General features: G+C 38.6%; 2 protein-coding genes across 2 annotated transcripts; one reads left to right on the top strand and one right to left on the bottom strand.

Annotated features, from left to right (window-relative positions):
• Nucleotides 1-4809: 4809 nt before the first annotated feature.
• On the bottom strand, nucleotides 4810-5466 carry LOC118746478. Its single transcript, XM_036480327.1, has one exon. The coding sequence runs from the start codon at nucleotides 5425-5427 to the stop codon at nucleotides 4810-4812; it is 618 nt and encodes a 205-aa protein (XP_036336220.1). The 5' UTR covers nucleotides 5428-5466.
• Nucleotides 5467-9829: 4363 nt separating this feature from the next.
• Nucleotides 9830-11656, top strand: LOC118746477. The gene has a single exon (XM_036480326.1). It carries the CDS (start codon nucleotides 9830-9832, stop codon nucleotides 11654-11656), a length of 1827 nt encoding a protein of 608 aa, XP_036336219.1.
• Nucleotides 11657-16508: the final 4852 nt, after the last annotated feature.

The raw sequence follows: 16508 nt of genomic DNA, 5'->3' as shown, positions 1-16508 counted from the left end.
TGATGTTCGTATTTAATACACGATGTCACACTATGTCAAGTGAAAGTGAATTTCAAAGGTGAAAATATTTTGTAGTTGTTGTTGGTTTTACTTTTTTACCGACAAGCAGAGATAATACAATCTTGTTTATAGTTTAATTCCTATGAGTGCATGTATGTACATATGTATGTATGTGTTACTAGAGCGTTACGGAGCTAGCAAACTAAACGGTTTTGGGCCCAGTTTCGTACGGAAATTTTTGAGTGGTGTTTTTTTGCAGATAAATGCGATTACACTAATAACATTTAACAAAAGACGAGCGACATAAAAATTAACTATACATACATACATACATATGTTCCTTGTCGGGATTTCGTAGTCGACTACCAAAATAGCTAACTTTGGCCCACTGTTTGCGGCTAACTTTTTGTTGGTTTCAAAGTCATGCAGCGGTCGCCCCTTTGCGCGAAATTATCGTATGTTCCAGAAACGAATTTTAAAAATTTTTTGAATGTTTTTTTATTTTTAATTTTAATTTATTTATTTTTTTTTATATTTTGTTTTACTACCATCAGAATACTTTTTTATGGCACATACGATAACTTCGCCCAAAAAAAAAAAATAAAATACATTGTAACACACGAAAAAATATATAGTGGAGCATAATGTAATAAACAAAGTGATGTCAAAATATGACGTACGCTTATTTGAAAACTTAAATGTAAAACATTCATATATTTGTCTACATTAACCCTTTTTTTGGCTCTTCTTCATGTATGGCACGATTAACTACAAAATCTCAAATTGTACAAAACACATACATATTTATACCAATGCATTATGGTTTGGCGGACGCTTTGGTGTAGTGGTTAGAAGTGCACGCTACCACTCCGCAGGGCCTGGGTTCACGCCCTGGTCAAAGCAACATCGCAAAAAAATTTTCAAAAATGTTTTTTCTTAACACCGGTCGCCCCTCGGCGGCAATGGCAAACTTTCGAGTGTATTTCTGCCATCATAAAACTTCACATAAAATTAAATTTCTGTTTGGAGGCGGCGCAAAACTATAGGTGCCTCCCCTTTGTGTGACAACATAAAGACGAGAACCAAAAATTAGAGGAGAAGCTCGGCGAACCACTTAGCAAAAATGTAAGCACTAACATATTATTGTAGCCTAGCGTCCTCCCTATTGAGGGAAAGGAGGAACTTCGTGAGCTTCATGTCATATGCTCTGCACATAACCCTTGAAACCTTGCAGTCTTGCGTTTTATGCCACGCCTTCTGCAGCTTCCAGATCATGGACAAGTCAAGTTCCCGTTTAATCGGTTGGAGGGAAATCAGCACCTCCTCTATCAGCATGGTTTCTGACTAAGCATCCTCTTTGGCCATCCTGTCGGCCTCTTCGTTTCCCGCGACGCAGGTGTGTCCCTGAACCCAGTAAAGATGTACGTCACTATTGGTGTGTAGCAGTTTCAGAGCTGATCTGCACTCCGCCACACATCTCGAGGAAGTTCTGTATGATAGTAGCGCCTTAATCGCAGCCTCGCTGTCGTTGTAGAGTTTCACCTATTTGTTTACGAGGTTGCTGCTCAGTAGCTCCGCCGCTCTCATTATAGCCAGTACTCCCGCCTGGAAGATGCTGCAGTATTTCGGAAGCTATGGACCGAGCTCCGCACAGACGACTGCCGCCCCTACGGCTTCCTCCATCTTCGACCCGTCTGTGTAGCTGTTCACCGAGCCATTCGGCGCGCCTATCGCTGTGAAGATCCAGTGGGAAAGAGAAGGCGGTAACCCCCGCCGCCAAAGTAGGGTATAGCAAGTTGTTTCAGTTTGCCCAGAGGACTGCGTTGTTCTTCGATATTGCTCCTGGTACGTAGTGATTATCTGTCTAAAGTGGTCGTAGTTCATCTGGTAACGCATTGGACCTTATTGGTTTCTGCGAAGCCATGCAGTGGCTGGCCAGCATACCTAACCTAACCTAACATATTATTGTACGAGTAGTAAATGTTTATTTCTCACTGTATCTTCGCTCTTACATATTTTAGTTAGTAAAAGATATCACTCAATATCTTTATATGTATATGAATTGTTATAATGCGGTTAGTACTCAAATAGGATTTCGTAAGTAGCAAAATCTGTACTCATAACGCTTCTCAATTCTAAAAACCCAAATTCAAATAAAAACGCAACAAAAAGTTACCGCGCAAGCAGCACTAACAAAGTATTGCTTATGCTCCAATAGGCACGCTGTCTAATTTCAACTCGAAAAATGAAAATGCACAAGAAAAATATTGTATATAAGTATGTGTATGTGCATATCAACTTATGTAGTATATGAGCCAAAAATCATGCCAACAATATTGACGCGATTGCTAATTGCAACAAAAATGTTATCAACCATATTCGAAGTAGAACAATAGTGAAGAGCACCGCAAAAATGAAACAACAACAAACAACTAAAATTAGAACAATTTGTTGGGAATAACCTGGAATCTTGTTATGTGGCAAGCAGCATGCAACACAGTCAGCTTTCACTGTGACACGGAATCGTTGGCAACATGAAATTAAATCATAATCCGCTCGAGTTACGCAACCACACAGACATACCTATGTAGGTGCAAACATAGAAACATGTGTAGCTATGCAGGAATGCATGTGCAGTTGTTGACGGCGCTTCTACAAATAAGCTGAGTGAGTTGGTCAATACAACGGCCAGTAAAATAAGAAAATCGGTGACTCAGGTCGCACGGCTGGTAAGGAAGGTATGTCTGGCCGCTTTCTGATTTGCCGAGCTTTCCAAAGCAACATGGGCGGTCACGACAAGCATACATACATACATATATGCGGTTTATATCGTATTTACGGGCTTTGTAAAGTGTTGAAATAGAAAGTTACATTTTGCTTCCTATGATGTGGCAGATATCATGCGACTAGTTATATATACATATGAGGCAATTTGCCACAAGTAGTATGTATGTATGTATGTAAGTAGGTACACGCGAATGCTTGTGGTAATTGCACTTGGTCATTGTGAGACGGGTGCTACGTAACGTATGAGTGACACATCTTAACGTATGTATAACATGTACTGGAACATCGGTGTTAATTCGAACGACATGGCCAAGCCAGCGGAGCCGCTGTCTTTAATTCGCTGCAATATATCCATGTCGTTGTAAACCTCATACAGCTCATCGTTCCATCGTGTGCGGTACTCGCCGTCGCCAACGCGTAAAGGTCCGTAAATCTTCCGCAAAATATTTCTCTCGAATATTCCAAGAGCCGCCTCCACCAGCACGGGCATGATGAGTGACTTTTAGGTTGTGGTTTTCGTACGTCGAGAGAGAACTTTACTCCTGAATTGACTACTCAGTCCAAAATAGCACTTGTTGGCAAGAGTGATTCTGCGTTGGATTTCCATGCTGACATTATTATCGGTGTTAATGCTGACTGTTTTTTTTGTTGATAGGAGATACTTCGTCTTGTCCTCGTTTACAACCAGACCCATTCGCTTTGCTTCCTTATCCAACTTGGAAAAGGCAGAAAAGACTTCGCGATTTTTGTTACTGATGATGTCGATGTCATCGGCATAAGCCAGCAATTGCACGCTCTTGTAGTAAATTGTTCCTGAGCGGTTCAGTTCTGCCGCTTCTGCAACATCAGATTAAAGAAGTCACATGAAAGATAGTCACCCTGTCTGAGACCTCGTTTGATGGCAAACGGCTCGGAGACGTCTTTCCCAATTCTGATGGAGCTGGTGGTATTGCTCAACATCATTTTACGCAGCCGTATCAGTTCTGCGAGGATGCCAAATTCAGACATAAGGGCATATAGGCAACCCCTTTTAGTGCTGTCGAAAGCGGCTTTAAATTCGACAAATAGGTGGTGAGTGTCGATCCTTTTCTCGCGGGTCTTTTCCAAGATTTGGCGTATTGTGAATACCTGGTCTATGGTGGATTTTCCATGCCTAAAGCCACACTGGCGTCCGCTGTGGTGTAGTGGTAAGCAGTGCGCGTTTACACTCCGCAGGGCCTGGGTTCAATCCCCGGTCAAAGCATCATCGCAAAAATATAGAAAAAAGGTTTTTTCTTAACAGCGGTCGCCCCTCGGCAGGCAATGGCAAACCTCCGAGTGTATTTCTGCCATGAAAAATAGCTCCTCATAAAAATACAATCGCCGTTCGGAGTCGGCGTAAAACTGTAGGTCCCTCCCCTTTGTGTGACAACATCAAGGTGCACGCCACATATTGGAGGAGAATCTCGGCCAAGCACTAACATATGCGTTAGCGCCAATCTATTATTATTATTATTATTAAAGCCACACCGATAAGGCCCAATTAGTTCATTGACGGAGGGCTTCAGTCTTTCACACATTACGCTCGATAAGACCTTGTAACCTATGCTTAGAAGACTGATCCCGCGGTAGTTTGCGCGAACGGCGGGGTCGCCTTTCTAAATCCGTGTAGCCGCTTCTGAGTGAAGAGAGGTATCGTATAGTGTTGGTTTTTAATTTGATCAAATTCAAAATCGGTGACAGGTGGTGGTGCGAAATAAAGTCAATTGATATTATTACCTTTTCAAAAGAAAAATAAAATGCGTTGGCATTATTGCTCTTGCGTGGCCTCTTTCATCAATGGAAACAACACTTACAGGGCAATGTTTATTGTAACACTCATATCTCACGTACGATGCAAGAAACAAAATCTTTTTCTTTTAATCGACACAATTTAAGCATTATTTTTATTAACGACAATAGATGTTATGCTAAAACATACAAACATACATATATTTGTGCTATTATTTGGTAAATCAAAAACTTCATATTTATACAAATTCTTCAACATGGAATTTTCACCAAATTCCAAATTAATTTTATAGCAGAAACAGTTGAACGCCCAAATTTTCTTATTTTCTCCCAACAGAGTTCCAATACGAAAACGAATATACTCAACGACATCAGTATACACATTCCAATGAATATCACGCGCAAGTCCTCCAACTTCAGTGACTCGAACCCAGGCTTTTTATTGGAATCCTCCAATTTGATTACTTTCATCGCCGTCAACTCTACAAAGCTGTGACGTTGCCAAAAGTTCATTAGTCCAGCTTCCTGCAGTGTCAAAAATAATTTATTCAAAGTTTCGCGATAAACCGAATTTATCGGCAAAGGCAACACCAAAGTGGTATCTTTTTCAAAGCAAATATCCGAAATTCGAAATATTGGCTTTGAGAAGTACTTCTGCTGCTCATTGTATATGGGCCACATATCAGGGGCCAGAAATGCATAGCGTGTGTCAAATGAGTCCCGAAGCAATAACATCTCTGTGTAGTTGGTAAAAATTGTAAAGTTCTTAATATACATAGACATATTTGTATAGTGGCTTATCCAATATATATCGCTCGCGCTCACAGCTATCTTAATGCCACGATTTAGGACGTCCTCAATAGTTTTCATTTCCGGTTCTAAGGGGGCGTTTACCGTAAAACTTTGTAAGTAAGCATTCTAGGCGGTACCAAATATGATACCCGCAAATGAAATGGTAATGCAAATATACTTCTGACTCCTTGAAAGTTGCCTTTTCAACCAAAATGTCATACCCAATAGTCCTTGTAGGACCGAGATATTTATAAAATATTCGATGAATAATGGCTGCCGCTGATCCTTCCAGCGGGACACGACAGCCAAAACGTACGAGATTAGTATCAAGCTGAAGCAGAGCATGTAATTGACATAGGTATCCAATATTTGGTTAAAGAAAGCAAATGGCGGCAATGGATTTTCCACGGGTACCATCAAGCACCAGTCGGTACGGTGCACCACAGTCGTTGAACTCAATTTAATATCACCAACTTCGATACGGGAAATTAAGCCAACATCTGCGCTGCCATTCTTAAGAGCGCCGCGTACTTCAAAATGATAAAGCGGTCTTTTCCTACTAGCACTGGATACTCCAGCGTGACATTGAAAACGCGCGCATACTCAGCGAACGCTCTGCCCATGTAGCCACTCATTATTTGGGACCCACCGGCAGGTGTATAGTTATAGGTTTTTGGATACCAAAGCCTTTCCATGAGGCGCATTGGCTGACCGTGCATATTCTTTATTCGACTGGCGAAAAGCGCATGATAAAATGGTTCGAATTTCCTTCTCACAGTTTGGCGAACGGGAAATGTTATTAACTTCCAATACTCGCGTTCTCCCACTGCCATTTGTGGCTGCAATGCAATGACGTTCGTACCACCCTTCCTTGCAGAAAATTCAAAAAGCTTATCCACATAGGCCTCACTGGCGGTGTCATCCAAGAGCAATATGATAGGTTTATTTCTGCTCCAGTGTAAACGCTCCAACAGTGTGCTTATCAAATGCTTGTCCCTCTTTGCGTTTTGACTTAGTTGCACAATGCTGAGAAAGTTATGATTGAACAGGTCTCTATAGCGCTGAATGGGCGTGAATACATCGATGTTGATGACGGCAAAGAGCTTCTGAGGCCGAAGTTCTTGTAAAATATCCGGCACGTTTAAATGATCCTTACTTGGATTCTCGCTTCGGGTGTACAAAAAAGTGCGAATCTCCCTCTGCTCTGTCGTGGCCAAACAGATGTCCTTCAAAATTTGGCCAAATTGTTGGTGCATAGGTGATACACCTATCCGATTGAGTATCGCAGTTAGATTGTAAAAGAATTGCATTCTCTTTTTTGGTCCGGCTATGGCTTGTTTGAATGAAAGACTGAACTCTGCTGAAAACTTAACGGGTTACGTTACTCAGATGGTATGAAGTTGTTGATAAGTTTTTGGGTAATAAATCTTCTTTTTTTATTTCTTTGGGACTTACTTAAATTAATTAATTGTGAATTGGTTTTTTACCTTTAAGTTAATAACAGCTAATTGCTTTAGTAGGTATACATTAGCAACTTGACTCCGTTAGCTGTTCAATAAATCTTCAAGTGTCAAACTGCTGGATCACTGTGGTGGAGAAATGGTAACGGAAACTCTTTGCGGGGTGCAGCTCGTAATATTATCGCTCTGTAAATTCAATTTCAATTAGCAAATTAAAAGTTATTGATTTTAGGTAAGGTGATCAGCCGAAAGATGCGCTTACTGTCATCGCTCCCTAGGCGCTACCTTCCGCTCGCATGTACTGCCGGAAGTACGGCTACACTCTCGGCGTGGGAGTGGCTAAAATCTGGTTATAGCTACTGTCATGTCTCTGTATATAGTGCTGGCTAGTAGCGGCCGGAGTGAAAATTCTCATGATTGGCCTGATATTGGTCTACCTACCTCACGGACTGCCTTCTGAGTTAACTCTGCTTTCCGCTGGGGTTGGGCCCCAAGTTATAAAAGAGCAAGTCGATGGACGCATAGCCCAGGGTGTGCCTGCTTCCTAGTATTCAGACTTTGGACATGGACTTCTGGTTTTAAATCGAATTGCTGTGGGTTAGGGATGGCCGTTTGCCAATTCTTGCGGAAACAAAATATGGAAAACTTACGGCTGGTAATCCGCCTGCTGTTATCTTACATGGAGCCATTGGGTACTCGCATGGAGACTCTGAGACGTTTTCGTCGGAAGCCATGGGGCGTCCGAACTACGGCTGATTAGCAAGAGCTCCACATTTAGTTGCCGGCTATTTCGTCGATCTACACTGATAGCGGTTTAGGGTCCAGTCTTTTCGTGAGTGTTCAGGACTAAACGAAGTCGGTCCAGCGCTACGGCAAAGTCAACATAAATCTCACTTCTGGCTTCAACTTTAGAGAGAGAGAGAGAGAGAAAGAAGATAACTTTCCAGCCAGATAATGGAAAAGAAGCCCTTAAATGCTCATATTGTGCCCATGTAAGCCCCTTAAGCCTTATGGCATTTATATATAAACGATCTGGGTTACAGTTGACCCCGGCAATCAACCGGTTTTAAACGGAGCTATTGTCTCAGCAGGGGCAAGCCATTGCCGACGTCTCGATTACTCAGGGCTGGCGTAAAGTCAGAGCTATGCAGAGGTATGAATCCACCGAGTTGGGTGGCATGTCATCGTCTTCTCGGAAGCCGAAGCCGCGATATAGCTACGGTTTCACGAAGGAACACATGAAGGTCGACTGTAGTCTGGAGGTATCTCTCGTTGACGAAATGCATTTACTTCAAACTCACGACGTCATCTGCGGCTAAGTATATTCCTCAAAGCATCCAGCTCACAAACGAGAAAGTTCTGGCTTAAACCTAAACTACGAGCGGAAAGGTTTCTCTTGCGCTGGTTAGGGTCATCATCTGCACATTGTTACTATCATTAATCATAATTCAATAATTAATTTAACCGAACCGATCACGCAAAGGTTTTGATACATCAAATTGATGCAACGGTCGAAATAGCAGCAGGGAAATAACTGACCGTAGAGTAGAGGCTAGCGGTAGTGGAAGCCGTAGCCCCAGCTAAATCCGGACTGGACTTGCGGCCATCTACCAGTAAAGCTGGAAAAAGGCCATAACAGCTGAATAAGCTGGTATGGTGAAAACTCCTAAGCCCACTACACGTTCGTAGACGATTCAGCTTCGTGCCACAGTTCCCAATCACTACCATGTATCAGTCAGGCAACTGTTTCATGATATAGAGTAGCGTTGTCAAAAGGCCTCTCACCAAATTTTATACGTCCTGTTAAGAGGACCGTCCACCATAACCTTTGATCTAATGTACTTTTCAATCATGTGCTCCATTCTCCTCATAAAAAAAGATATCCGACTTATTGGCATCAAGCTCCTTGCTAGCGCATAATCACCACTCCCCGATTTGGGAATGCTTTTGAATATGGCCAAATGCAAGATAGTCCTATAGAATTTATTAGGGCCCACCTTTGGAGATCATGACAACGTAACCATACATTTGTGGTTTGGTTAAGAGGTGGCCCATCCATAAAAGACCAGAACATGGACGATCTAAAATTGCACTCTCTAAGCATGGTGGAGATTAACCCGCCAGTAAGAAGGTCTATGCTTGGGGTAGAAGAAGACATTTTTCAGTGTACGGTAAGTGTGAGTTCGTAATAATTTAGCTATAAATAAACATTTGGTCATCTAAATATATAATTGTGATTGTACGTATATATGTATAATTGTATCTGCACTATGGTGGAGCGGAAAAATCTATTTTTCGATTTCGATATCTATGATAGTGCGGAAAGGTTGCGTAACTGGATCATACTGGACGGTATTAAACCGATCGTATAGTATTTATTTATTTATACATTTATTATTTTAAAAGATTTTGTGTACCCAGTCTTGTAGCTCATTAAATGTTATGCTGGTATTGAGGAAGTCAATCTCATCTCAAGTCACTAAATTTGAGAATATCAACTAGTGACTCATTTAGTGACTTGAGATGGTTTGGTTATTCCGTAAGAAAGAGTCACAAAAAGTTAAAAAAAAATTGTGTGATGACAACAAAGAAAACAGGGGCACTCAACTGATAGCATGCATGTATGTATGCCATTTTGCTCGCGCCTCTACAACAGTCGCAAGGGTCGAGTGAGCAGAGCACTAGACTGTCGCTCAAGAGTTCCGAGGTCGAATCCTCAAATAAAAATTTATATTTTTAATCCACCCTAATGTGCACACTGACCCTTGGCGCCAAACGCACCATATAAAAAATATCGAAGATTAATATTTTTAATTAAACTGAGTGTACTCAACCGCAATAAACTGAAGTTGTATACTCGTCATAACCATCAAAAATATTTTAACTTCTACCAGCTTGTTGGTAGTGGCGAGTTGAAAAATAAAAACAGAGTATTAAACTTAGCCAACGGATAAAGTTCGAAAAAATATCCGTGTACTTATTCAACATAGCAAAGTCAATATCTTTAATCTTGCACCACCATGCAGTTTTTTCAAAATCTCACCGCTCTTCTAAGCCTGATTACGCTATCACCGATCGACCAAGAATACGCTGAACTTGTAAAAGATATCTGCTTAGCTACAGCCGCTGAACACGAAATTCGCACTTTCATCTACACTTGTGGCGACGACGAGAGCTCCGATCATCATTTGGCGCCGGTAATCTTACAAAAACTGCAGACTAAAAATCCAATACCACTGCTCAACGTCGATGCACTTGCACCCGTTGAACTTTACAAAGACAAATTCAATCATAATTTACTCAGCATTGTGCAGCTCAGTCAAAATCCATCAAGCAATGAGAAAGTTTTGCGCACTTTATGGCAGCGATTGCACCTGAATGTACAAAGTGATCTTGTATTGCTTTTCGATGATAAAGCAAGCGATGAATATGTGGCAGAAATACTTCAACTCTGTGCTGAAAATCGTGCCATAAATGTCATTGCTTTGCAGCCACAAATGGCAGTGAATGAACGCAGCTACTGGACAATGAAACTATTTCCCGTACAGCGAACTATCAAACTGACTTTTCCAGCATTCTATCGAGCCATGTTCCCGAAACATATGGAAAATATGTATGGCCATGAGTTTCGTGTTTTCGGTAATATATGGATTCCACGGTTTTACGACTACAAACCGAAACGCGGGCCAGCCACAATAAGTGGTTTCATGGGCAGAGCTTTAGCGGAGTACGTGAAGCGCCACAATGGCACTATTGTTTATTCACTCACTAATGAGTACAATCTTTCGCCGAGCCAATTCGTTTCTAGAATGAAAAATAGAACTACTGTCGTAGGCAAACTTGTTGGCATGCAGTTTCCGCATGATGATGTGGTTTTAACAAATACCATACATATCATGGATACATGCCTAATGATACCGTTGGAAGAGGGTCTTCCTAAACTAACATTCTACTATGCCATTTTAAACAAAACCGTTTTAATTTCATTCTTCTTCAGTTTTGTATTCATTTCTTTTGTTTGCGCTCTAATAACTCGTCTAAAAACCGGACAGCAAGTGCCGCTCATTGAATACTTTGTGAAATTCTCAGTGCTCCAAGGCCTGTTCGGCATGCCATTTTGCACTTCACGCATTCACAGAACCATCGCAATTACCATTTCATTTGCGGGTATCATTATAGGCACCGCCTACGGCACTTACCTGCAGAGCTTTACTGTGAACGCACCAATTGCCTCACCAATAAAAACCATTGATGATATATTCAAACGTGGACTGAAGATACCTATTTTTGCCCCTTGGATAAAAAGTGTGAAGACCATACCAGAATTTGAGAGCTACACAGGAAATTTTACTCTTTTCAACAATCTCTCCGAAATATTATCATTGCGAGACAAATTTGATACGCACTATGCATTTCCGGTCGAAAATATGTGGCTTATATATAATGAGGCACAGAAGTATTTTTCAAAACCGTTGTTTCGCCTCTCCGACATCTGTTTATGGAATAAGATGCCAATGGCATTGCCACTGCCTGAAAACTCAGAATATCTTGCTAGTTTAGATATATTTCTGGCACGACTGCATGCTGCGGGATTGATAAACCACTGGTTAAAGCATACTATAATAGAGTTGTTGGAGATGGACTTGATTTATTTTGAAGATCGCAATAAGCAGCCGGAATTCGTCCCACTGAAATTGCAAGACCTGCGAATGGTACTCATAGCAATGGGTGTTTTAGAAGCGTTAAGCGTAATTTGTTTTTTGCTCGAGGTATTTTGGGTAAAACTAAGCAAACTAGGCAATCTGATCAAAAAATTAATACGAAAGTTAAAGACTATTAAAAAGTAAATAACGCATTTACAAAGCAATGCTTTTGCACTGGTAGCTAAGCGGTTGCTATTTACTATTTAACGCTTATCTATAAATTAATACGCTAACATAAATTTTGTGGTTGCTCGATTGACGAATCCACTGATCCAATTTCTAAACCACCGCAGAGCGCTATTGGTTCAATTTATCAGGTTATCCATGTTTATTGAGTTATCAGAACGTATCGAGTTATTTAAATTTATCTATGTTTATAGAGTTATCCAGATTTATCGAGATATAGAAACTTAGTTATGGAGTTATAAAAATTTACCGGATTATCGAAATTTTCTAAGTCGTTCAAACTTATCAAGCTAAGGGGATTTATTGAACTCTCCACATTTATGGAGCCACCAAAATTTATAGACTTATCAGAGGTTATCAAGTTCAAAAAAATATCGATTTATTAGGTTTTTTCAGCTTATCGAAAGTTTTTGGCTTGTCGAATCGAAGTTTATGGAATATTCAAAGTATGTACTCGTGTTACCGAAATTTCTAAAGTAATAAGAGTTCATCGAATTACTACTACTTTCAGATTTCTCGAATTTTATCGAGTTATCAAAACTTACTTTTGAATTCGAAACCAAAACCATAGTTCGAAAAGTATTTTTCTGAAGATGTCGGGAGTTTTTGTGGATTCAAAATTGATTTGGATTTTGAGTTTATTTTGTTACGAAGACGTAAACGAAGTAAATACGTAGATCAAGGCCGCGATAAATACGTCCACTAACACCAATAAGAAGAAGAATACGAGCACAAATATGAAATCGAATAAGAAGATCAACTAAAAACGGAAGGAAGTACGAGGACGATTACGTTTTTTTTTGTTACAGTTTTTGTTTTATTTAAGGAAAGTTTTTGTGTTTCAGAATTGGTTGGAAAATGCCTCAAACTTGGGTATTTTGTCTGCTTATAGAAGAATTTTTACAAAAAACATGGTTTATAGAGTAATTGTCAACCATAAGGCTATAATGCTAGTAAATTGTTTAAAAAAGAAACCAGGTCGAATTTCGACAGTAACTGGTATTTCTAATTTGCACTAATCGCTTTGATTGTCGCTTAAAATTCTGTGAATATTTGTAAGCAATAAAAGTAATAAAACCAATGGAGAAACACCAGTATTTAGTTTTCTTCTTTGAGGGGAAACGCTTAATCTATTATAAAACTATAGACAAGGAAAGTAAAATAGAACCACAGTGGCTCGGTAAAGGACGGAAACAAAAAGTAGATGCGTTAAAGGTGCAGCAGCGGGGAGTCGGCGCTGATTTTTGCTGGAGTCGTGTTATTACTAAAAATCTTATTCTTGATCTGATCCGCCAAGAGGATCCAGAGTCGAGTTATTACTAAAACTCCTATTTATTTATGATCAATTTGGCTCATTTTCAAGATTAGAGAGCGGTCGTTTTCAATTAAAAAATTAATTTTGGGCGGGTCGAAGTTCGCCGGGTCTGCTAGTTCTACACAAATTTGGTGAGTAAAAAATTTTTCCAGTGCTTACTTTAAAAAGGGATATTTAAAAAGTACCTAGGAAGCGAACTGAATTGTTATTAGGACAAGTAAACATTAAGTTTGCATGTCAAATTTGAAATAGTTGCAGCTGCGATAAACTGCGAGCACAGCTTCACCTAAAAAAAATTTTGGGTTTTTATTGCATTTATAGCAGAAGGAAAGTATTCTGATTTGAACACAAAATAAATAATATTCGAAATGGAAATGGAAATGGAAATGGAAATGGAAGTGGGTGTAGATATTTATGGCTCACGAATCAAGAGACAGTGGATAAAAGTGGACGAGATCCGCTTGCCATGGCAAAAGTTCTGCTTGCATTACCTCAGCTTTTGCTGTATACACTGTAGGAAGAATTGAAGGTTTAAGTTCAAGTACATATTCTGTCTTATCCTGAGTTTCGCTCCGAAAAAATGGAAACCAAAAGCGAAAAGTGAACCTATTCGGGAAAAATGAAACTCATGATAAGGCTGATTTACTAAATATGCATAATTCAATATAATAATAAGGTGTTGTAAATGTTTACGGTATGTCATTTTCAAAAAGAATAAATGGAAACTGCTGTAGAAAAAAAAAATGTATTTTTTTTATTTTTTCCAAAATTCATAATATTTAGTGAATCCAAAGAAGTTTTGGAGAAAGTGGACGTAATAGTAAGAAACTCTGCAGTATCTTCCAAACAAGCAGGATACACCAATTTCATCGAAATATTATATTTTTGAAGTGACACTTCTTTAGCGGCGGTTGGTTGGTTGGGAGTATCTTGGCAAATTCAACGGAAATTGCACACGGAAAAGATGCAACGGAAATGATGCAACGGAGGTGGTGCAACGGAAATGGTTGCGGCTGAAACAAGTGCTTCTTGAGTTGCATTACTTACTTTATTTCCAAATTTTTGTTCACTTTGTTTCTCTTTTGAAAAGGTAATAACGTCAATTGATTTTATTTCGCATCACTGTGGGAAATAGTGCCAATTGACGTTATATCCGTTGATCTTGTTACCTGTCACCTTTCAAATCATTTTGTACCGATAAAAAAGTTTTGAATGCAAAAAATAAAACCTTATCGCACATCTAGAGGCCAAGGTCTTTAATTTCACCTTTAATTTTGAAATTCGAAAGAACGATGCAAACGTAATGACCTTCACAACAAATGCCTTGCCGTATAATGTAAGTACATATTTTTAGATACTTAGTTAGAACGATATGACTTTTCGAAAATGTGGCAAGTCTAATCGAAGATATTTTAAAACTATAGCCCCATTGATACCAATTTTTTAACTTTTTAACCAACTTATTAAATAATTTGAATGTAACTTTTTAAACGCGTGGCAACCCTATTTAAACATTTCAGATGTTCAAATCAAATATTTCTTACCACTCTTTCGTTTGACACCCGCATTTTTATATATAACATATAACGTGTGTATAAGTTGATTAAATTCAACTTTCCAAACAGGCGGCAACCCTCTTCAAAAGTATTTGTAGGCTTAAACCTTAACTAACCTTCGTTTTACATTGCGATACATATTTTAGATTACAGATGAATAAAGTGGAATTGAATTTGAAACATTTGGCAACCCCGCTGACTACAGTTCAAAAGTAAAGCCCTTCAAACCCATTTCTATTGATACCCATATTTTAATAATTCATTTAAATTATTGAATAATTGAAATTTAAAGTTTTAAACAGGTGGAAACCCTATTAAAATAATAAAAAAATACTATTAGTGTTCAAGCTAAAGATTTCTTAACACTCTTTCGGTTGACACCCATATTTTACTATTTCATATAACTTGTGTTAAAGTTAACTAAATTCTTCTTTTCAAACAGGTAGCAACCCTCTTAAAACATTTTCAAACTACTACCTTCCTAAACCCCTTCCTTCTGGCACCCATGTGGTGGTACATATTTCCACATATTACCTATTCCCTTAATTCAAATTGACTTTTTAAACAGTGCTGGAGCCCATTTATTACATTCTACCGTGTGCCAAGGAGGTTCGCAAAAAATATCTGGTACAAACGGAGTTACCCGCTCTACATTGGCGGAACTATTGCAAACGGAAAAACGGGTGGGAGGAAGCTGGGATAGCTTGAAATAAAAATCCAATCCTTTTGCTCGAACATTTACTATATCTGTTACAACTTTACTCTAATAAGGATAGTCGCCTAAGCAGAATGTAATTAGTTCTCATCGGTGGATAAGTGAATATAATCCAGCGTAATGTGCAATGTAACTTTACGCTTTTGTTTTCAACTAACAGCGGCGCTCGCAAATTTAACCGCGTACCAATTTTGAAAATTAACCGCAAAGGCAGAAATTTAATCACACAGCCGAAAAGTGAAATTTAATTATTTTCTAGCTATATATGGGCATGCATAAGTATACATACATATGTATCTATATTCACACATACACCTGCGGTCTAAATAATAGCACCTCAACATTTTGACCAGTTTTGCTATTTTCATTTTGCTTATTTAATGTTTATTTTTTTTTTTAAATAAAAATTTTGCTCATTATATAAAAAATGTCATATAAATCCACATCTCACACTTTGTAAAAAAAATATCAAAATTCAATAATTTTCACCAAAATTTTAACATTTTTATTCAGAATTTTTTTAAAAAATTTAGTTCCATAGCCCATTGACTTTTCGTATAATAAAGTGGAAGTTTGAAGTGCCTACAAAATTGCATACCAAAAACTATTCTAAAAATTTTGATTAAGAAGTTTAAAATTTTAGTGAACATTTTTTTAATTTTCTTAAGTTTTTGTACAAAGCTTTTGTTTTTTTAACCGACTTCCAAAAAAGGAGGAGGTTATCAGTTCGTCGGAATATTTTTTTTTTTTGTTTTTTTTATGTATGTTACCGCATAACTTTGGACCACGTCAACCGATTTCGATAATTCGGAAAGGTAGTGTCTCAGAGGTGGTCCCATACTAATCTAGTTGAGATCCGATCAGTGGATCATTTTTTTTTATATGGGAGCTGAAGTCGGTTTTTTTTTGCTAAAAATTACTTGTTTTTATATTTTTTTGGCCTAATAACAGACAACATTAAACAATGTTTATTGATTTTATTTATTAAACAAACAAAAGACAAACAGTAGCAAGTAAGAGCAGCGCTGTCTTTGGCTTCATACCTTCCACGAACATCAGAAAATTTTACATTAACAGATTATTGCATTCGAAACAATTTATATATTTACAGCATACATAGATAAAGGAGTTACATATATAAAAGATCAGTACCAGGTTGACCGAGCTTTGCCCGGAGTGCATATACTTTTTAAAGTTTTCAAGATTTGCATAGCTTTAAAAAAA

The sequence above is a fragment of the Rhagoletis pomonella genome, unplaced genomic scaffold (assembly GCF_013731165.1).
Source record: "Rhagoletis pomonella isolate Grant_MI unplaced genomic scaffold, Rhpom_1.0 Rhpom_scaffold_00010, whole genome shotgun sequence".
Classification (NCBI taxonomy): Eukaryota; Metazoa; Arthropoda; class Insecta; order Diptera; family Tephritidae; genus Rhagoletis; species Rhagoletis pomonella.
Note: the sequence above shows the minus strand (reverse complement) of the source record. Positions and strands in the feature narration are given on the sequence as shown.